Source organism: Narcine bancroftii, chromosome 12, assembly GCF_036971445.1.
Source record: "Narcine bancroftii isolate sNarBan1 chromosome 12, sNarBan1.hap1, whole genome shotgun sequence".
NCBI lineage: Eukaryota > Metazoa > Chordata > Chondrichthyes > Torpediniformes > Narcinidae > Narcine > Narcine bancroftii.
The window spans coordinates 93,170,832-93,193,212 of NC_091480.1; the positions used below are offsets into that span (position 1 = coordinate 93,170,832).

The window sequence follows — 22,381 nt, forward strand, 5'->3', positions numbered from 1 at the left end:
GCTGGGGGAGGAGTCCAGAGGTGATAGGCTATAGGTCAGAATGTGTGAAAGATGGAGGTAGAGGGAGAAACCATTAAAAAGAGGGGTTTGGGGAAGAAAAGTTGAAAAGGGAAGAAAAAATGTAAGTGCAGGAGAAGGTAAAGAGATGAGAACAGTGGAGTTGGATGGCGGAGGGGGGAGGGGGGGGAGGGGGGTGGAGGAGGTGGTGTAGGGGTTCCTAAATTAGAAAAATCAATGTTAAACCACTGGCTGGGGAGTTGAAATTATTGGCCAAAGGAAGCTCAACTTTAGTGGTCACCCCATTTGAGTTTAGCCTGGACTGCTTTGTTGAAGAAAATGTTCCTTTTTCTGGTTTCCATTCGTAGAAGGTGTATTGCCTTATTCCTTGAGTTAGCTAACCTGCCTGTTGTGTCTCACTCATCGTGCAATATCAACATCAAAAGATCTTGAGTTTTAAGTTGCACCATTGAGACTCTCAATGACCCGCCCTGACATTCTAAATTACAAGCTGGAGACACAAGAACCTGCAGATGCTGAATTCTGGGGCAAGAACAATCTGTTGACATTGGCGCCCCTCAGCTTCTCTCTCTTACTCGCACACTCATTCACCTACAGCACAGGTGTTGTATTCAGTGCTTGAGCAGCCACCACAGTTGTCTTGGGCAATGATTTGCCATCCTTCAGAAGGAAAAAAAACTTCTCGTCTAAGTCCTGAATAACTAGCATATTTTGAAACTCTCATTCTAGGCATCCCAGCCAGAAGAAACGGTATTCTTTTATTGCATTTAGCTTATCATTTTTTAGAAGTTTTAGTGAGATGATATATTGGAGAAGTTTTGGATGACGTGCATCTTTAGTTTGTTAACACAGTGATATTTGGAAAGGCTTGCCATAACCTTCAAGAGTTTTAAACATAATTTGAAGGTGTCAGTCACCAATTGGTGAATGTCACCAAAAAAAAGTGTGTGTAAGGATATTTGTAGTAGCTATTAGCCAGTTATTTTAACATACTGGTTGTACCTAAAGCAGTGGTTCTCATTTTTTTTTCCGCACTCACATCCACCTTAAGTAATCCTTTTCTAATCACAGAGCATCTATAGGTGTTTTCATGCTGAGCCTCCGCTTTGAGGTCGGCTGCAGAGGCGGATAAAAATTTTAAACTTGCGTGTTCATGGAGTATCCCTAAATGGCTGTTCCATTGCTGCTTTTATGCAGAGTAGCACCTTGGTGTGTTTTCCGGAGCCACTGTAAACTGTTGCCGTGGCGCCGCCTGTCATAAACACACGGCAGTGCAATGGCCGCCTTTCCATACCTATGATTCCCCCACACAGCTGGAATTGCTCTTTGTTTCCCAGCTGCATGGGGGACTATGGGAAGGGAAGACAGCCATTGCTCTGCCGTGTATTGAGCCGCTGGCGCTGATGAGCAGCCCGGTGAGGTTCTGCAGCGGCCGGTGAGGTTGTCACAGCCCCCCCACTGGCCTCCCCTACCCTGAGGGTTCATGGAGGGAGAGGGGTGAGTGAGATGGGTCACAGGCTGATGGTGTCATCGCGACGTTATAAGCCTGCACCTAGCCAGCCACTTGCAGCGGTAGTACATTCGCAGCGGTAGTACATTCATGCTGGATGGTGGAGCACTCTTCCCCCGAGAGGGATTGCAGTCGGCGCCTTGGAGCCATGGAGGTAAATCTCCTGACACCAAGGTGGAGAATCTCCGCCTTTATACTCAGGCTTTTTGACTGTATGAAAGGGCCTTCAGGCATAGGATGTTATAGATGTTCTTGGTTAGTAAGGTATTACCAAGTGAGTGGGGGGAAAAAAGATTGAGAACCACTTACCAAAAGGGTATAAATAGTAATTAGCTAAACAAATTAATTTTCAATTGAAAAAATCAGAGTTAATTCAAAAAGGCCATTAGAGATTTGTAAAAAACAGCTCATGTTTCACTGACCTAATTAAAATTTTTAGATGAAGTAACAGAGAAAATAACGTTTGGAATTCAGTTGATGTTATCCACGTGAATTTTATGTAACTGTTTTACAAAGAACCACAGAAAACTAATTAACAATCGAGGCTCATGGAGTGTGAATTGTCAATGACAGCTTGAAGAAGAAAATTAGCTTAAGGGCGATAACAGCAAGTTGTCATTAAAGTTGTAGCAAGATGCTGGAACCTGGAGTAAAGGACAGTCTGCTGGAGAAACTCAACGGGTTGAAAAGCATGAGTGGAAGAAAAAGAAAGGTCAATGTTTTGGACTGGGACCTTTCAATAAGACTGAAAGGGCAGGGGGGGATAGCCAGTATAATGAGGATAGAGTGGGAGAGGTTGGACAGTGGTCTGTCAGGGATTGTTAATGCAGTGAGGGGTGAATGTTGATGAACGGAAGCAATTGATTGGCATGTGCTAGAGAGAGAGAGAGAGTTGTAATTGAAGGTTGTTTTCCAGACTGGCAGGTGGAAGCCAACAGTAGATGTTTTTATGCCAGGCCTCCACTTCGAGGCCAGCTCCATCTGTGGAGAAAGATTTGAGCTTACCTTTTATAAAGAAGCTCATATTGTCCTCTGGAGCATATGGAGGCGGGGCAAGTGGTGCAGTAGCATCGCCCATTGCCACGAGGTCTAACATACACGCCGAGCAATGGCCGTCTTTGTTACCCATAATCCCCCGTGCAGCTGGAACTGCTCTGGGAAACAGTGATGCCAGCTGCGTGGGGGATTATGGATAACAAAGATGGCCATTCCAGCTCTTCTGCCCGGTGCTGCCCCTCCAGCACAGCTCTTCTCTCTTGCATCCATTGGACTCCCCGGCTCTACTTCTCCGTCTCCATTCCTCAGCATGTGTCCTCCTTCCTCCTGGGCCCTTCACCCTCTTGTCTTGGTGCTTGAATCTTTCACCCCTTTCACACTGAAAAGACGCTTTATTGCCATATACAGAACCAGTCTCTGGAAGCCAGCTTGCTTGTTCACACAGAACAGAAAAAAGCAGGGTCCATGAATCCTTTTACACACCAAGCCGGCTTCCTGAAGCAAAAGAGGGCAGGACATATTGTGTTAAGAAAATAATCGAATTTTGTGGGTCTGGACACAAGGATTTGCAATCACATGTTTTTATTAACACACAATTATAGAAGAGCATGGGAAAATGTTACAGGAATTAAAAAGTGCACAGTTTATAAAGGAGTATGGGAAAATGTTATGGGAATAAAACACACACGTGCACAGTTTATGAATGGTTGACTATTTCTGTTGATTTTAGCAACTTTCACAGATAGACAATCAAACCTAAAAGATACAATTGTTATGGCTGCCGAGATTAAGGTTACAGAATGGTTTTGCATTATAGCAACTGTAGCTATCTGCCAACAAATGTGTGTCAGCATATTAAGTGTGTAAAAATGTTCCATTGTTGATATGATAGGTAATCAAATTGTAATCTGAACTAATGCATGAGATATGCTTTTCCTGCCAAATTCAATTGGCAGTTACAAGGGCAGGCTAAAGCTAATTATGTTCAGCACCCCTTTAGCACACTTTTATAAGACCATAAGACATAGGAGCAGTAATTGTGTACTGTTTAACATTTTCCCATGCTCTTATAAATTTTGCACTTGTGTTTTATTCCCATAACATTTTCCCACGCATCTTTATAAATTGTGTTTGTGTTTTATTCCTGTTTACATTTTCCCACGCTCTTCTACAAATTGTGTGCTAATAAAAGCTACGTGTGAATGCAAACCCTTGTGTCCAGACCCACAGAATCTGATTCACACAGGCGGTGCTGACATTCACACACTATGTGCCCAATAGTGTCCACTGCTCTTTTATGAACCTTTTCTGGACCCAACATCGCGATGTCATCTTCCCTTGTCGTTTCAACCCGGCAATATGGGTTGACCATTTTAAATGGGTCCAGCATCAATGTGCTCCACCGCTGAGAGTACCTACCTTGGCGGATCGAAGACAGGTAAGTGTAGACCCCTGCCCCCCTACCCCACCCCAATCTGCCTTCGATTTTTTTTTTCCAGACTGAATTCGAAAAGTGGGTAAAAGGCGTTTTTTCAAGAGCTGTGCAAGTGCCAGAGCGGATTTGCAAAGCATATGGAATCTTTGGTTTCATATGTCGAGGAATTGATTATGTGGTGGGAAAGTTATGCTGAACCCAGGTAGTTAGATCACAACTAAATTAACATATCAGTCCTGGCCCCTAATTTAAGAATAATATAAAGGTCATTGGTAGCGTGCAGCAATGATTTACCAGAACAATTGAAATAATGAGGGATTTTAATTACAATATTAGGTTGGATAAACTGGGACTGTTCTTGAACCACATGAGATTCAGGAAAGATTTGTTTAAGTTTAAGCTTATTTGTCAAAAAAAAACTTCGTACCTTGAGAAGGGTTCTTTTGCAAACAGACTGACAGGTTATCTCTAACATGCATGCAGAGCGCAAAGAGTACAATTTACAGAAGATAAGATCACAATAAAAAGGTCACAATTGGCAGAGGGTCTGTGATAATGAGATCAGCTTAGATGAACGGGACAAAAAAAAGCTAATGGTACAAGATGAGGGGACACACTTGCAATTTGTGGGAAAAATTGTAGGAGATACATGAAAAACCTAGTTACAAAGTGAATGGTAATGGCTTGGTACTGGCTGCCAACAGAATGAATGGAAGAGAGGCAAGCAAATATTATGAACAACAATTGGGAAGACATTTTTGGGAGAATAAACTTGTTATTTATAGAGAAGAAACAGGAATGGATTGCTCTCAAGGATGACATGGATTTGGTTATTTGAAACACCTCCTTTACTGTTGTAACCCTGAGTTTGAAATACAGACAGCCCCCAGGTTATGAACAACTTGTACTTACGAATGGGTTATTCCCTAATTTGCGCGTGTGCATAATTGTGCCTCAATTGACACGTGTTGTGCGCATTGTGCCCCCATTTGGCGAATACGCATAATGTTACCTCTTGAACGCTAAATAAGTACCTGTTCTGCCTTGAGTACAAATTGGGCTTCTGGACAGACCCAGTTAATGGAACTCAATCGTAACCTGGAGTTAAAAATTTCAACATGCTGTTGTGCAGAGAGGCCTGGGTGTGCCTGTAAGTGAATCATAAAAGATGAAGCAGTTAATGAAGGAGGCAAATGGGATGCCAACCTTCATTGCTAGAGGGGTTGAATTTAAGATGAGGGAAGTTCTTCTGCATTTAAACAGGGCACTGGTGAGGCTACACCTGTAGTACTGTGTGCAATTGTGGTTTCCTTACCTCAGAAAGGATATACTGGCTTTGATGCCAGTGGAGAGGAAGTTCACCATGCTAATTCGGAAATGAGGGGGTTAGCCTTTGAGGAGAGATTGAGTGGTCTGGGATTATTCTCATTGGATTTTAGAATGATGAGGGAATATCTTATAGAAGCATATAAAATCACGAAAGGTATCGATAAGATAGAGGCAGAAAGGTTTTCACTGGCAAGTGAGACTTATTACCAGGGGACATAGTCTCAAGATTAGGGGGAGTAAATTTCAGACAGATGAGGAGGATCTGCTTCTCTGAGAAGATAGTGAATCTGTTGTTAAGGAGGCAGTGGAGACCACCTTCTTAAATGTATTTAAGACTTGGATATATTTTTGAATAATAGATTAATTGAGTTATGGGAACAGATGGGTTAGTGAAGCTGTCCACGGGCAGATCAGCCATTATCTTATTGAATGGCCGAACAGGCTCAATGGGCCAGATGATCTGCTCCTTCTCCTATTTCTTATGTTCTTTTTGTTTGGCTTACGTTTTGGAGATCTATAAAATTCATCAAAATTTAATAAATGTAATCTTGTTAAAAGGAAGCTTGTAAATATTTTGTTAGTTGATTTATTTATTGTTTCTACCTTGATACCATGCATATTGGCTTCCATTTAAAGCTAAGTTGATATTTGGAAAGTCACATGTATTTCTCTGGCTAGAAAATATGTCTAATCAATTGGTCTGGGAATGGTCAATATGATAGATGAACTCAATTTTACTTTTATCCTCTTTCTCCTTAAATATTTTGCAAGTTAACCCCTATCTAGTTGTTTTTGTTTATTCCCAATCCAATGCAATTGTTACTTGAATGTGAGGTTGGCTTTTGTGGCCAAATGTTTTCTAAGACTGTCGGAATTGCCTAAATAACATAAATTCACTGATTGCAAATACAAGGGTCAACTTCATTTTGTGGTTTGGACAGGATTGGAAATGGATCCAGAGTTCTTACTGTACAGTGTTGCAAATTATTTTTAGCTTTCCCATAAGAGACCTGGAATACAATATTTTTCTCTGTGCATTAATATATAGCATCTGTTTCCGCTCCGTAAATGGTTATATGGTTATGTAAGATTTCAGTTTTCCAGTGTACCAAGTTGCCTGTGATCATAATTTGCAATATATGACACCAATATGTAGGCAAAAGTTTGAAATGATAGTACATTTGTAAAGGAAGTACATATTTTTAATAAAAAGAAAAATGATTTTTCAGGCTGCAAAATTATTTTTGCACCGAGGACCAGAGAACACTGGTTGTACTTGTGCAGTCAGATGATAATAAACTTGAAGTAGTTTATTGAATAATTTGCTTATCTCTGATCTAGAAATGTTATGAATTATCCTTTAAGGTATCACATAGAGGTTAACAGAGTTCCAGCCGGTAACTGGGTGCTCATAGAAGGAGTAGATCAGCCTATCGTAAAGACAGCTACCATTACAGAACCAAGAGGAAATGATGAGGTATAATTTAATTTAAAATGATTTGAAAATAAAGTATTTAATGAGTTGTATGTAATTCTTTTTTATGGCAATATACTTATGGTTCATTGTAATTAATTAGTTTATAACATTAATTATGATAAATGCCTTGACAGATGGTATATGGGGCTAAATTCTTCCAGAGTTTGTTGGTGGAAGAATTTTGGAAGTGGGAGTTACGACATTTTGTGAGCTGGAATTTTATCTTACGATTTATGCCTAGTTCTTCTGTTTTAAACATTAATATGATAAATTCTGTTTAACTCTTTTGGTTCATATTTTCAGGCTCAGATCTTCAGGCCCCTCAAGTTTAATACGGCATCAGTTATTAAAATTGCTGTGGAGCCTGTCAATCCATCTGAGCTTCCAAAAATGTTGGATGGCTTAAGGAAGGTCAACAAAAGCTACCCGTCACTAACTACTAAGGTATGAATGCAATATAATTGCCAGAAAATATTTGTATATTCTCCAAAAAAAGAAGCGAATAAATATTTGAGGACTAGAAGGTTTTGGAGATGTGGCACAGAAGAGGAGTTAAGGCCAACATAAGATCAGGCATGATCATAATTAAATTGTGGGGCAGACTTAAAGAGCATGGTGTCCTAATTCTTGTCATCTTAGTTCTATTTTTCTGTTTTTTTTAAATTCTCTCTGGGCTTTTGTAATATTTGTCCGTGATACTATAGTGGAAATATCTTTATGGCATTTCGAATGGAATATCTTTCACAAAAAGGGAGAGGTAACCATCTTCAACCCTTTATGAATATCTTCTACCTGAGTTATTTTCCGTTTTAGGTGGAAGAGTCTGGGGAGCATGTGATATTGGGAACGGGAGAACTCTACCTAGACTGCGTGATGCATGACCTCAGGAAGATGTATTCTGAAATCGATATAAAGGTAGTGAAAATTCTCTGAAATTGTGATTTCATAGATAATATATATTTATTAGTGTTTGATGTCTATTGCATGTGGTTCATGAAAAGTCAATTATTTCTGCCTTTTACCTTCCAGGTAGCTGATCCTGTTGTTACATTCTGTGAAACTGTTGTGGAAACTTCATCTCTAAAATGCTTTGCAGAAACACCGAACAAAAAGTGAGTTTCTTGTATTCCTTTCTTGTAATTTTTCCACAAAATTTGTTTTCCTTTGTTCGCTCTGTAAAGGCATACAATGAGGCACCACAAGTCCAGCGCCATATTAAACAAGAAAGAGAAGTCAGGGAAGTCCTCTCAGAGATATCGAGTGTGTAGCTCCCATCACTTCCTTCAATGCCGATTTTATTTTGTCATTTGTTGGCGACGGAGCCTCATTTGGGGACTTTGACACACTTCAACTCAATATATAAATTGCCATTTTTGAGTCTATATTTCTGGAGAAAATAAGAGATTTTTCCATTTACATCACTTTAAAGGAGCCCCTTTAGAATTACAGAAGACAGAACAAGTGACACAAGTGAGTGTGATTTCCCCACAACTCAAGCACAAAACAGCCATCACGAGTTAAGGCACTGGAGCGTCACTATTTTTAATAATTTTTTGCCTTTGTCATATCATTCAATGATCAAACAACAATCTAAAAGACTATGCTCCGAAACTGAGTAAATGGAAAAAATTGTAGTCCGACCTGCAGTTTTCTCTGATTCTTCTGTTGCCTGTAAATAAGCAACTGAAAGGCAATCCATACTACCTGATTACACATAACAACATCAACCAACTGTATTTCAAATCAGAACAATGATTTTGCAATAATATCCTCAGCTTTTGATGTATTGAATAGAAAATTACCATATATACTCGTGTAATCGTGGATGTTGTGTAATAGTCAATCCCCCCCTTTTGACCCAAAAATATAGTGTTTATGTATGATCCATGTAGAAGTCAACCTCCCCTATTTTTGGCCCCAACTGCCCACCCATCCAAGCTCCGGACACCCCAACAGCAGAACCTCGTCCCAGCCACCTGCCAACCAGAGCTCCAGCTGCCTGTCCATCTGAGCTTCCGACAGTGGATCCTTGCCCTGGTTGCCTGTCCATTTGTGCTCCCAACACCCTGGCTGCCCATCCACCCATGCCTTGGCTGCCTAGCGATCCGAACTCCCGCCGGCCCACCCATCCAAGCTCCTGACACCACGACCGCGGACCTACCACCTGGTCCCGACCATCCGAGTTCCCCGCATCTTCAACGACGCAGTTACTTCCTGAGGTCAAAAGTCGATCCATCTAAAAGTCGACCCCTCCCCTTTTTTGGCCTGAAAAAGTGGTCCAAAAAAATTAGATGATTACACAAGTATTTACAATAGGTATTGGTTTCCATAAATCTTTTCTATTTTCTTCCTTTACTGAAACCTCAAGAAAACAGTGTTCCAAAGAGATCCTGATAATTTCCAATGTTACCATTGATGCTTAAAATAGAAACAGAAGGAGACAAGATCATTTTTAAACTTATTAGAATAATCTACTTTAAGAAAATCCTTTGAGAACTTGTTCTCTCTGAGTGATTAGTATAAATGTTTATCCTCTTGAACTTTTCTTGCTGTGCTCCTGTATTCTCACCATTGTGATGTGATACTGCAAAAAAAGATGAATGAGAAAGAAGTTTTGGTGCTAAACAATTCCTGTACATAATTCAGAACACACCTGGAAAGTATTAATGATCTGGTTGAAGTTTGCAAAGCATGAAAATAGTCCAAGAGATGATCATTAAAAGTAGATGTCTAATAGTACTTGTGCAGTATTAACAAATTCTTGTTTAATTCATTATTTTTTCTCTGAAAGGAATAAGATTACCATGATTGCAGAACCTTTGGAGAAAGGTTTGGCAGAAGACATTGAGAATGAAGTGGTCCAGATCACGTGGAACAGGTATGAAATGTCAGCTGTTACACTTGTGAGTTGGAGGGTGCTTTCACTGTTTATGAACCAATTATACTGGTGCATGAAGATTTATAACAGTGAATTAAGTCGAAGCCAAGAAAGTTAATTGGACTTATTTTTATTGTAGTCTGATTACGGCTTTGCAATATCTAACTATGTGTTGACTCCCTGTATTGCTATACGCAGGTTATTTAACTACATTAGCTATCTCTAAAGTAAATAAATTCTTATATTTAGATTTTCAGTCTATAATTGAACTATACCAATTTAACAAGCCTTCATCTAGTTCGGTTATGGCCCCGATGTTAACTACCATGGCTCGTCAATTTAAAGCTCTTGATTTTTTTTTTATTTAGTACCTTACACTTCTGAAAAGTGTTGGTCCAATTAGCTTTGGTTCTGTAATGTTATCTTTTACTGGACTGATTTATGCATCTCTGCAGATCTACAGGTAAAAACCTCATTTCCAACTCACTGAAAAATAATAAAACTGGTTGGACCACCCAACACCAATCAGAAACTGAACGCTATAAAGTTATGTTTAGCTTATTAAACCATGCAACATCATTAGCCACATTTGGGGTGTTTTGCCATATTTTTTAAGCGATCAGTCAATCAGATTGGTCTTCAAAATCATGTCTATCTTGCCGATGCTCAGAATTTGTTTGTCCTCATCCAGAGGTATGTCCCATGCCATGGGAGAACAGAATCACTATAAGTGGCAGGAAAAGATTATTACAACACAAGAGGCAATTTAGTCCATCGAGCACTTCAGGATGCAGTGGTCCTGGAAGATCTCAAAATCAATTTTGCTTCATGGCTTTGGGTCAAACATTCTGCTGATAAGCACCTTTTGTGCTTCCTCAGCTGATGAGTTAGTGCTCTTTCTGGTGGAATATTTGGAGAAAGCCCTGAGAGACCAGAAATTGTTGAATGAGGAATTTCAAAGCCATAAACCAAATCTTAATTGACCTAGCTGCTAGATCAGGCTCGCAGCAGAAACAATGAGGAAACAATTCTAGCGTACCTGTTACAAGTATGCCTGAGCAGACTTAGTTGGATTGGCCAATGGATCCTGTCTTCACACTGAGGACTTTACACTTCCACTGTGTTTTTTTAAAAAAAAAGGCTCAGAACAGAACCAATAGATCAGAACTGATCTTCATGAAATATTCTTTAATCTTGTATGTTACTGAAATAAGTGGCCTCCTGGCCCCATGTGGTATTTGCTCTACAATTGACATCAAGTCGAGGGACGAAGTCTGCATAATGAAAACCAGCATACTAGAAGCAACAATATTATGCAACTAAATGCAAGCAGAAGCTTTTAAAGAATACAAAATGGGGAATGGTGAGAGGGTGCAGATTGCATGAGAATTGCTTTAAAAAAAAATTCCAGCACATCACATGCTAATGTTCTACAAATAAACCCCTAAATTACAAATTGTATGTCATACCCTTTTAAAAATAAAATACACTGCAACTCTATTTTAAAACTAAATAGCATTAACGTAAAACACAGCAAAAGTAAATCGGTTGAACAACTACACGCCATCACATAAAGTGCTAATTCGACAACTGAACAACTTTTATGTATGAACGTGAGTGAACTAAAGTTGTCCTTTCATGCATATTTTGCATAACTTTTGAAATAACCTTGCTTGATTAAAAAATTGTATGTTTTTGTTAGTTCCATAAGGGTTCCAGATGTAAACATACTGAATAAATAAGAGTTTACCGTATATTTGATTTTTCTTCTCTCTAGAAACATTACCGAACAAAAGGAATCATTTTATTGCACTAAAAGGCCTATAAAACTATGTCATACCTAAATGGTCGATGCAAAGACATCTTTCCAGCATGTATACACTTGCACTGAGATTGTGGTGTTCAGAAATGTTTATTTATGTAGTTACACATAATATGTTGTACTGTGCTACAAGTAAGACTTAAAAGTAGCATGGGGAATTAACATTAACTCGATGATTTTGATTGGTTATTAATATAAATGAGCCTGCGCTAAAATTATTTCTCTTCTTGCCCACCCAACCACCTCCCACCTCCTTCTTCACTGCCCACTCTGTATGCACCTACAATCCCTCTGAAAGCTTTTGCTGAAGTTGATAACGGTTTATGGTTTATCTGATATTTATACCAGTGAGGCCTGTATGTACAATATAGTCAATCAGCCACACGTTCAAGAGATGAACCCATTGCTCTTTCTTTAAAAAAAAATGTAATTTCACTCACGTGAATAGGGTGGTGAAGAAGGCTTTTAGTATGCTGGCCTTTATCAATCATTGCATGGAATATAGGAGTTGGGAGGTGATGTTGAGATTGTATAAGACGTTGGTGCGGCCTAATTTGGAGTTCTGTGTGCAGTTCTGGTCGCCTAATTAGAGGAAGGATATAAACAGAGTGGAGAGAGTGCAGAGAAGGTTGACCAGAATGTGACCTGGGTTTAAGCATCTGGGGAGAGATTGGACAGATTAGGTCTTTATTCTTTGGAGCGTAGAAGGTTGAGAGGGGATTTGATAGAAGTATTTAAGATTATGAAAGGGATAGAGTGGATGTGGATAGACTATTTCTGTTAAGAGTAGGAGAGATTGAAACAAGAGGACATGAGTTAAGAATTAAGGGGCAGAGGTTTAGAGGTAACATGAGGGGGAACTTCTTGACTCAGAGAGTGGTAGCCGTGTGGAATGATCTTCCGGGAGAAATAGTGGCGGCGGAGTCAATTGTATTATTTAAGAAAAGGTTGGACAGGTCTATGGATGAGAAGAAGATGGAGGGTTATGGGCATTGGGCAGGGAGGTGGGACTAGAAAGGGGTGTTTGGTTCGGTGCGGACTAGAAGGGCCTAATGGCCTGTTTCCGTGCTGTAATTGTTATGTTATCATACATTTCTTTCCATGTTAAACTGTAGGAAAAAACTGGGTGAATTTTTCCAGACCAAGTATGATTGGGATTTGTTGGCTGCCCGTTCCATTTGGGCTTTTGGTCCTGATACGACAGGCCCCAATATCTTGGTGGATGATACTCTACCATCTGAGGTAAGTCCATCCAGAAATGAAAGGGAATTCTTCCTGAATGATCTATTTGTTGTATTTTCATCATTAAAAAAAGCCAGGTGCAGTTCACTCAGGCTGTTCAAGAAGAACATAGTGGATTGTGAACCTCAATACTTTATTCTGCTCTTTTTGTTCTTCCCTGTATCTGTTGTTATCTCTAATGTTGGGGAATTTATTAGGTTCTGCCTCGAATGCAACCATTAATAGCTTCATAGCTGTTTGGGATAGAGAACGTCAAAGATTTACCTATGTCCAAATGGAGAAATTGTTCCTTATTTCAGTCCTGAATGACCCATACCTTATTTTGAGATTGTGAACTCCAGTTCTTAATTTGATAGCTGAGGAAATCTTTCTAAATCTACATTGTTGAGCCCTCTGCAGTGTAACCAATGTTTTCTATCACTGCACGTAACATTGCACCTCTAGTACTCAATTCCTCAGTCTGTGAAAGCAGGCATACTGAATGTCCACGTGCCCGCACTTTCGGGTAGCTATGAACCACTCCAAGATCTCCTGCACATTGATACTCCTACTTCATGCCATTTACTTTGTCACCTGCAAGAATTTGACCCTCAAAAGAGCATTAGCATGTACTTGTGTGGATTAACTCCATCTTCAGATATCTACCTAACATTAACGTCTACCACTACCCTCATTCTCTCATTACCAACCAAATTTTAGATCCACTTCACCAAAACACCTCTGATCTCTTGGGCCCAAACCTTCCCAACCAACCTACGTTTCAAGAGTTTTTTTTTTAAAAGCCTGACTTGTTAAATTTACACTCTTGTTTTCCCTGCATCAGTTAAATCCCTTGCTGAATTCTGCAATGCTCACAATCCTTGGACTGATTCTGGCAACTTTCTTAGCCTTTTCCTTAGATTTCCTTAGACCCTATTTCACACATTCCATAACTGGACCACTTCTTCCTGCTGCAATTTTGTATCACAAAAGAATAAAATTTGTACTAAATCATAAAATATTTATTTAAATCTAGCCATTGTGTTCCTATTGTAATATCCTTTAATATATAGACATCAATCTATCTCAGCTAATTTTCCCCTCATAACTTAATATTTTCATTAGATCATTCTTAAACTTAATGTAAAATTTCATCAATCAATTCTTGACAAATTCAATTCAGTATGCAGATGTAGTTAGGCGAAACCCTTTTTTAAATGGATGTATAAAAAACACTCCTTGTTGTGTTTGACATTAGTAAATTCCATTGTAAATTGTATAACATGACTTTAACATCTGTTCAGTAATTATATTTCGAAATGAAATCACCAGCTCTAGCTATATCAACAAACCTTTGAGTTTTACATTTCTGGGATTTTTCCCAATTGCCATTTGGTTTTAAGGTTTTTTTTCCTGAACATTAACTGAAACTTTTAGCCATCCATTTCCACTCCTTTCAGTTTCTAGATTTTTGTTGAATTTATATAATGTGCATAGCTTGGATTTTGGATGAGGTCAGAATGGATGATCGCAAAGTACAGAGTTCTTCTCACAGTATCTTGTGATTAGAGAAGCAGGTGATTTGGCCCATCAGGTCCATGCTGGTTCTCTTAGCAATTGCAAAAATGCCATTTCCCCACCAGACATTGAAAGAATTTTTACAGCATTTGGGCACTGATTTTGCTGGAAACTATTGTAAGTTTACTCGATAGCAGTGCTTCACTGGTAATATGGAACTTTGTGAGCCTTCCTGTGAAGAATCCACCAGTAAAATCATGAAGACCCATGATGGATCCTATTGATGGCTACCATGCCAATTGATGTTAGAGAAAATCAGTAAAATCCCTGTTATCCGGAATTCAGGCAATCGGCAAAAAATCGTGGAAAATAAAAAGGTGAAAAATACAAAAGTTTAAAATTGGTGCCCCCTAGTGGTTATTTTGCCAATCACACAATCTCAAGCAACTGGAAAATTCGCCTGTCCAGGAACAACCAATCCCCACAGGTGCCCAGATACCAGGGGTTTTACTGCAGTCGTTTTCTTGAGCTGGAATTCTTTTTTTTTGGGGGGGGGGGGTAACATTTTAACTTCATAGTAACAGCACTTTTGTGGAGTTATACCAGAATTGCTACCATATTAATATTTCTAACTGATCTAACTGTAGGTGGATAAAGCACTTTTGAGTTATGTGAAGGACAGTATTGTCCAGGGATTCCAGTGGGGAACACGTGAAGGACCACTTTGTGATGAACGTATGTATTAACCATTAAACATTGAAAGAAAGTGTCTTGATTTCATAATTAAGAAATTGGTTGAATCATTTTTAAAATCATATGAAATTGGAAGCATCTTGATTTACTTTCATATAATTAGTTTATTCATTGATTCATCAAATTTTTGACACTTCGCTCCCATAACGTTATTGCTAGACTTTGGCATGCTGTAGATCTGGATTATAATGAAGAAAATGAACTAAATTTTCTACTGGTTGCCCCCCCAATGCATTAAAACAAGACCCAGTAAGTGTGGAGAAAATTTAACTCCAACAAATCCAGGACAGCATACTTCATATTGAAACTGAGAAACTCTGACTTGTCTATATTATACGAAGTGAAAGAGAAATTCACTTGCTTTATTGAGGGGAGGAAATATTAGAAAGGGAGCCCTTTGGGTTTTTTTGCATCTCCTGAAGTGATCTTTATAGTATCAGTGACAGACCCTGTGAATCAGTTACAGATGCTGGCAAGCACATGGATATTTGCCTGCACTTTATAGAGGATTGAATCAATAAGCAACTTTAACTTATCACGGGATCAGAAAACTTAACTGCTGTGAATTAACTGAAATAATACCTGAACCTATTTTCTAAAAATCAATTGAGTGGAACACGAAAATCTGCAGATGCTGTGATTGTAGTGAAAACACACTGAAAAGGGTCTCCTGAAAAAACCAGCTGAGTTCCTCCAGCATTTCGGTATCTTCTTTCTAAAATCATTTCCCAGGGTTCCCCAGTCTGATGTGCAAGAAAAAAAGAATCTTTTTTTTAAATTTATAAAAATTTTAATTTATACATCACATTTCACGTTCTCTGACCATCCCAAAACACCCTCCAGCCAATAAAGTATATTTTGAGTCACTGTTGTGGTGAACATGATGACTTGTTGGTGTACTGCAGCTCTGACAATGTAATTGATCAGATGATTTACCTCACCCTCACAGCACATCCTAAATGCTGCACTGAAGTGTCAGGTTAGATTTCTTCTGCTCCGGTCTCTGAAGTAATTCATGTATGTTGCATTGCAAGTCTGAATATGTCAACTTTCCATGATACTGGAGTTCTAGTACGACTGAAATGGTCATCTTCACAGTTTGAAGGCTTACACAGCCAAGGAGCTCCTGGTAGAAATAAAATCCTGAGAATGCAGTTGTGTGTTGCAGTGGGAGGACTTTTGGATTATTCTGCTGGACGAATGGCTTTTCAAGTTCATAGCTTGTCAACATTTAATGCATTCAGCAAGTGGAAATAAATAATAAAAATAATTTTTGCATTTAGTGAATCTTTCAACTATATTGCACAGTAGCAGTTATGCATGTGAACACTGCAAATATTTTGTCCATAATTAAGAACATACAATTAGGAGCAGGAGTCGGCTTTCCAGCCCGTTGAGCCCACTCCACCATTCAGTAAGATCATGGCTGATCTGATCACTGACTCAACTCCACCTACCTGCCTTTTCCCCATATCCCTTAATTCCTTTTTTATGTAAATATTTGTCTAACTGAACCTTAAATATATTTAATGAAGTAGCCTCAACTGCTTCCCTTGGCAGAGAATTCCACAGATTCACTACTCTCTGGGAAAAGCAGTTTTTCCTCATCCCCGTCTTAAATCTATTCCCCTGAAGCTTGAGGCTGTGTTCTTTAGTTCTGGTCTCCAGTGAAAACAATTTTCCTGTCTCTATTTTATCTATCCCTTTCTTAATTTTATATGTTTCTGAATTCAAGTGAGTATAATCCCAGGTGATTTAGTCTTTCCACGTAGGTCAACCCCCTCATCTCTGGGATCAACCTGGTGAACCTCCTCTGGACTGCCTCTAAACCCAGTATATCCTTCCTCAAGTATTGTTAGGTCTGCTTTGTTCATGAATGAGTGAGACAAACACCAGACTGAGTCGAAGTCAGGGTTCTTTGTTCTTTATTACCGGATTGTAACACTTGCGACTAACAATGTTAGTCGGAGAATGCATTCTGCCGTTATCAGCAAATGGTGATTTTTTATACCCTTGGATACGTGCTTAGAACATCATCATATCATTACTTGTCCAATGACTAAAACTGTTGCTATCCTTTCCCTGCTAGCTTCCTGCCTCTCAATCCATCAATGTCTCTCTTATCTTGTAAGTACAAGGATGCATTCACATCTTGTTACAGCCCTGCTCAGGGTAACTCCTTACACATTCCCATCTCATGATGTTTTACCTTACAGTATGGAGACCAGAACTGCACACAATACTCCCAAGTGTGGCCTCACCAGTATCTTGTATAGTTGCAGCATGACCTCCCTGCTCTTGACTTCAATTCCTCTAGCGATGAAGGCCAACATTCCATTTGCCTTCTGCAACCCAACTTTTTGCGATTCATACACAAGCCCTCCCAAGTCCCTCTGCACAACAGCATGCGGTAGTTTTTCACCTTTTAAATGAGCATCTATTTTTCCTACCAAAGTGGATGACTAATGTTGTACTCCATCTGCCAAACCTTTGCCAACTCACCTAACTGAAACATAACCTTCTGCAGCCTCTCCACATTCTCTACAATTTGCTTTTCCACTCAATTTAGTATCATCTGCAAACTTGGCTCCACTACACTCTGTCCCCTCTTCCACATCATCAGTGTAAATGGTGAACAGCTGCGGGTCCAGCACTGACCCCTGCGGCCCCCCCCCCCCACTTCCCACTGTCTGTCAATCAGAAAACACCCATTCATCCTGACTTTCTGCCTTCTGACAGTTAGCCATTCAGTTGGCAATCCATGCCAATATACTACCCCTGACTCCATTAATGACAGCTATTCAGCAATATGCTTTTAATTTTTACTTAAAAAGATAGTGTGGTAGCGTTGAAATTCTAATGCCTTCTTCCATAGAATAAGCGATTGCAATGTACAAAATTTGTTGAAACTTAGGATTTGTGTTACTTCTACACAGCAATTCGTAATGTGAAGTTTAAGATTCTTGATGCAGTAATAGCTCAGGAGCCTTTGCACAGGGGTGGAGGACAAATCATTCCCACTGCCAGACGAGTGGTGTATTCAGCTTTCTTGATGGTAAGCAGTTCCTTTCAGCATTTTGCCACTCTGTGTGTTCAATTATTTTACAGGAACTCTGAAAATTAGCAAGATAACACATAAGCATACAACTTGAAGTTTGTAATTTGTTTTGTCACAAAAAAATATTTTACTTTTACAGTTAAATTGTATGTGCATTTTTTTAATGTAAGCATAATTTCTGCATTTTTCCTCATTGTCTGTCCACTACCTCAGCCAAACAAGTGTTAATGGAACGAATGGCTTTCAGTGTATCCGAGGATAATCTAAAATTGACATGAGTGTAATTCTAGTAGTGGTTATAGGATAGCAAGCAGAAGTGAGATCTTTCTGTGGTTGTTAGTGCGTTGAATTGTAAAATATCCGCTGAAATATTGCATGTGTCCTATCATCTTGGTAGAATTCCTGTAAATAATTTTTATTTTCTAGGCTACTCCTCGTCTAATGGAACCTTATTACTTTGTGGAGGTACAAGCACCAGCAGACTGTGTTTCAGCCGTGTATACAGTCTTAGCTCGGAGGAGGTAAGTGGATTAGTGAGTTCCTGTCATGGTTGCAATTTGAGGCAGTAAGTTCTATCATTTCATTGTAGCCCAAGATATTTATTACTTATGTTTACACTCCTGCTGTTTTTTTATGCAAGACCGAGGACACCAAAGAGATTTTATTTTCTGTCTTTAAAAAGAGGATGATAGAATCTTGCAGTCACAAATTTGTTGGACAAACAGATCACGCAGCGTCTACTGCAATGGTTCTCGACCTTTTTTTTTCCACTCACGTACCACCTTAAGTAACCCCTTACTAACCTGTGGCATAGATGCTCTGGGGTTAGTAAGGGATTACTTAAGGAGGTATGTGAGTGGGGGGGGGAATACTAGTCTATAGAAACCAAAGGGCTCAGGCCTGAACTGTTAGTTATATCCCTTTGTTTCGTATTGACAATGTGTGACCTGCTAAGTTTCCCCAGCACTTTTCTCTATTGCATCTCAATCCCAGAGTCTCAGACTTTCCTGTTTAACTAAAATGATAGAATTTTTTGTGCTTCCCTAACCCTAACCCTAATTTTGCTCAACATTTTAGTAGGTAATTAATTTGCCCTGAGCCATTGCTAATTTTTCTCATCATTCATGCAGTATTTTAAATTAGATGTATGATGTAAAGTCTTCAGAATTTGCTCAATAATATAACTATTAGAGCCTTTCTATTCAGGGCATTTTATCTGCTGCTATGTAGAAAGTACCAGTTTGAATATTGCATGTTTATCATGGGTTATAGGGGCTTTATTATAAGAATTTGACATAAAATTCTCCCACAAAACCTGGACAATGTCAATCTGAATGAACCTTCTTCAGTGGTTTTATGTTGCATCCACAGAGGCCATGTGACACAGGATGCACCAATCCCAGGTTCTCCACTTTATACAATTAAAGCGTTTGTACCAGCCATTGACTCGTTTGGTTTTGAGACAGACTTGCGGACACACACTCAAGGGCAGGCTTTCTCCCTCTCAGTCTTTCACCATTGGCAGGTAAGGATTTGTTATTCAGAACTAAACAGTTGGGAAATATTTATTTATCCGCATGGTGTGAATCCTTAAAGCAGTTGACTTCAAAGATCAACGTAGCTTGCGGATGAACTCTACCATGTAGAAAACCCAAGGATGCTACTTTATCTTAAAATGTGTGCGATGTGGTTTGGCTGAAACTCCAGAATACATAATCTACGGAGCATAGATTTACTCCTGAACACCTTTTGACTTTGGACACTGATACATCAATGTATTACTTGTAGTGCATTACACTGATACTAATTGGAACAGGATGTTGTGCTTACCTGCATGGCAGTGACTGATTACATTTTCCAGGCACAGACTGGCAGGGGAATACTTTAATATCTGAAAATGTGGAAACCACACACACTCTATATGGAGCTGCTTTTTAATCTATAAATAACACACCAATGTCTTGGTAAATGTGCTGCTTCCCCTTCAATTCTCCTGACTAATTAAAAGTTTCAGCATTTTTAATGCAATAATTAAGAGGTGTACAGGTAAACCCTGCGTTACGAATGCTCACTTTACGAAAATTTGCTTGTATGAAGAAACCCGTGTTCCTATTTATGAAGAAATTATAATGTGTTTTTTTACGAAAATTACCTCCAATAGTAGTTAATGGGTCTTCGCTTTATGAATTTTCAGTTTACATATAGTTTCTCAAGAACGCTCTACCTCGTAAAGTGAGATAGATATACCCTGTATTCAGAATCTGGAAACATAAATGTTGTCTGTGAAGCCATCAGTTTGTTGTAAGACCCCAATTAGTTTCCTAATCTTTACAAAAGAAAACCTACCGTCCTTGGTCTGCGTGACTGGGCCTATGCCCGTTTCTTTTATTTGCTCCCAGGCAGCTTTAATAAGCCACTAGGTTTTCATCATCTTGCCATATCAATGATGAATGGATGCCTTGAAAGTGATGCCAATACCGTGGCTATGTTCTCTTTGGAATATTGAAATAATTGCTTCTTTTTACACCAATCACATGCAGGAAATACACAGATATGTTTTGAGAGAACATAAGAATATTAGAAATAGGATCGGGAGAAGACCATCCGGCCCGTTGAGCCTGCTCCACCATTCAATAAGATCATGTCTGATCTAATGATCAGCTCATCTCCACCTTTACCCATATCCCTTAATTCCCCTACTATGTAAAAATCTCTCCAACCCTCTCTTAAATATATTTACTGAAGTAGCCTCCCCTGTTTTAATGGGCAGCCAGTTCCACAGATTCACCACCCTCTGAGAAAGGCATCTCTGTCCTAAATCTACTACCCTAAATCTTGAGGCTGTGTTCCCTCGTTCTAGTCTCCCCTACTAGTAGAAACAAGATGTCTACTTCGATCTTTCAACATTTTTGTTTTTTAAGATTCCATCTCATCCTTCTAAATTCCAGCAAGTCCCAGATGACTCAAAAAAAAACATTACTGTGTTGATTAAAGAAATTATATTTATGGTCATTTGAATAGATAGTGCCAGGTGATCCCTTGGACAAGAGCATCATCATCAGACCCTTGGAGCCACAGCCTGCACCTCACTTGGCCAGAGAGTTCATGATCAAAACAAGAAGGAGAAAGGTAACTATATTGCGGTGCAATGTAAACTGATGTAATCAATTGGTGGATGAATCAACTGCAAAAACATTTTTTTTGACAATCTAGGCAGGATGAACCACTGTTGGTATTGTCCCATTGTTCATTGTAGTCTTTTAAAAATGTCACAGTATCATCTATTAGCCAAGGCTAAATAACAAGAGTTGAATTTTAATTAAAAAAAATGTAGACATGGTACATGGTAACAGGCCATTTCGGCCCTCGAGTCCATGCCGCCCAATTTGCACCCCATTAACCTACAACCCCTGTACGTTTTGAAGGGTGGGAGGTAACCAGAGCTTCCGGGAAACCCTTGCAGCCATGGGGAGAACGTACAAACTCCTTACAGACATCACGGGATTCAAACCCTTATTGACTTATTCATGTTGGACACTTTCAGTTAATTCATGGGTTGCAAACATTCATGGATGTATTTGCATTTAGAAATTTTTATTTATATATTGGCATGACCTTTGGGATGGGTCACTTGAAATTAAAACTTTACAGGACAATGGATCCCTTGAAAAATAAAGTCCTTCCGTGTCAAAGTAATCAAATTCTTAAATGTCTGCATATAATCCCTTTAGATCTAGTCCATTACCACTTTCCTCTACGAATTCCATTTTTATTCTTCCAATGTTCCCAACAACCATTCACATATGCACATAAGGCAAATTACAGTGGCCAATAAACCTGTCATCTGCGTGTTTTTGGGATGTGAGGGGAAGTCACAGCACCCTGAGGAAACTTGCATACCTGTGAACTCCATACAGACAGTGCCGGGTGTAAAGATTGAACTTGGGTGACTGGAGGCAGCAGCCCGACCACAGTGCCACGTTTTTCAACAGAGTATCAATGCAAAATCCTAAAGGTCATGCCAATATATAAATAAAAATTTCTAAATGCAAATACATCCATGAATGTTTGCACCCCATGAATTAACTGAAAGTGTCAATAGGAGGCACCACAGTCAAATAAGATATGAGAAGATAAGAATGAGTCAAGGGAATTTAAAAAAAGACAGGTATAAAAACAGACAAAGACTGAAAAAAATTTTTTTTAATTCAGGTAATACGATAGATTCATTTTAATAGAGTTGATTCAACCAATCAGTGATAAAGAAAGGGGTGACCAATTTTATAGTGCCCCGTTCATATGTTTGATTAAGGTGAGAAAATTTTCTCCCTTCCTTTGAACAACTTTCAGTTAAATATGGTCTACC

At 39.1% G+C, this 22,381-nt stretch overlaps 1 protein-coding gene across 1 annotated transcript in view; it reads left to right on the forward strand.

Moving 5' to 3' along the window:
• eftud2 (elongation factor Tu GTP binding domain containing 2) overlaps positions 1-22,381 on the forward strand; it is a 56,130-nt gene that overhangs the window by 32,184 nt on the left and 1,565 nt on the right. The window contains exons 17-27 of the mRNA XM_069904809.1: positions 6,654-6,765; positions 7,069-7,209; positions 7,579-7,680; positions 7,795-7,877; positions 9,557-9,643; positions 12,581-12,707; positions 14,852-14,939; positions 17,894-18,012; positions 18,442-18,536; positions 19,387-19,540; positions 21,037-21,144. Coding sequence (XP_069760910.1) covers positions 6,654-6,765; positions 7,069-7,209; positions 7,579-7,680; positions 7,795-7,877; positions 9,557-9,643; positions 12,581-12,707; positions 14,852-14,939; positions 17,894-18,012; positions 18,442-18,536; positions 19,387-19,540; positions 21,037-21,144 — 1,216 coding nt within the window. The remainder of the gene's footprint in view (positions 1-6,653; positions 6,766-7,068; positions 7,210-7,578; positions 7,681-7,794; positions 7,878-9,556; positions 9,644-12,580; positions 12,708-14,851; positions 14,940-17,893; positions 18,013-18,441; positions 18,537-19,386; positions 19,541-21,036; positions 21,145-22,381) is intronic.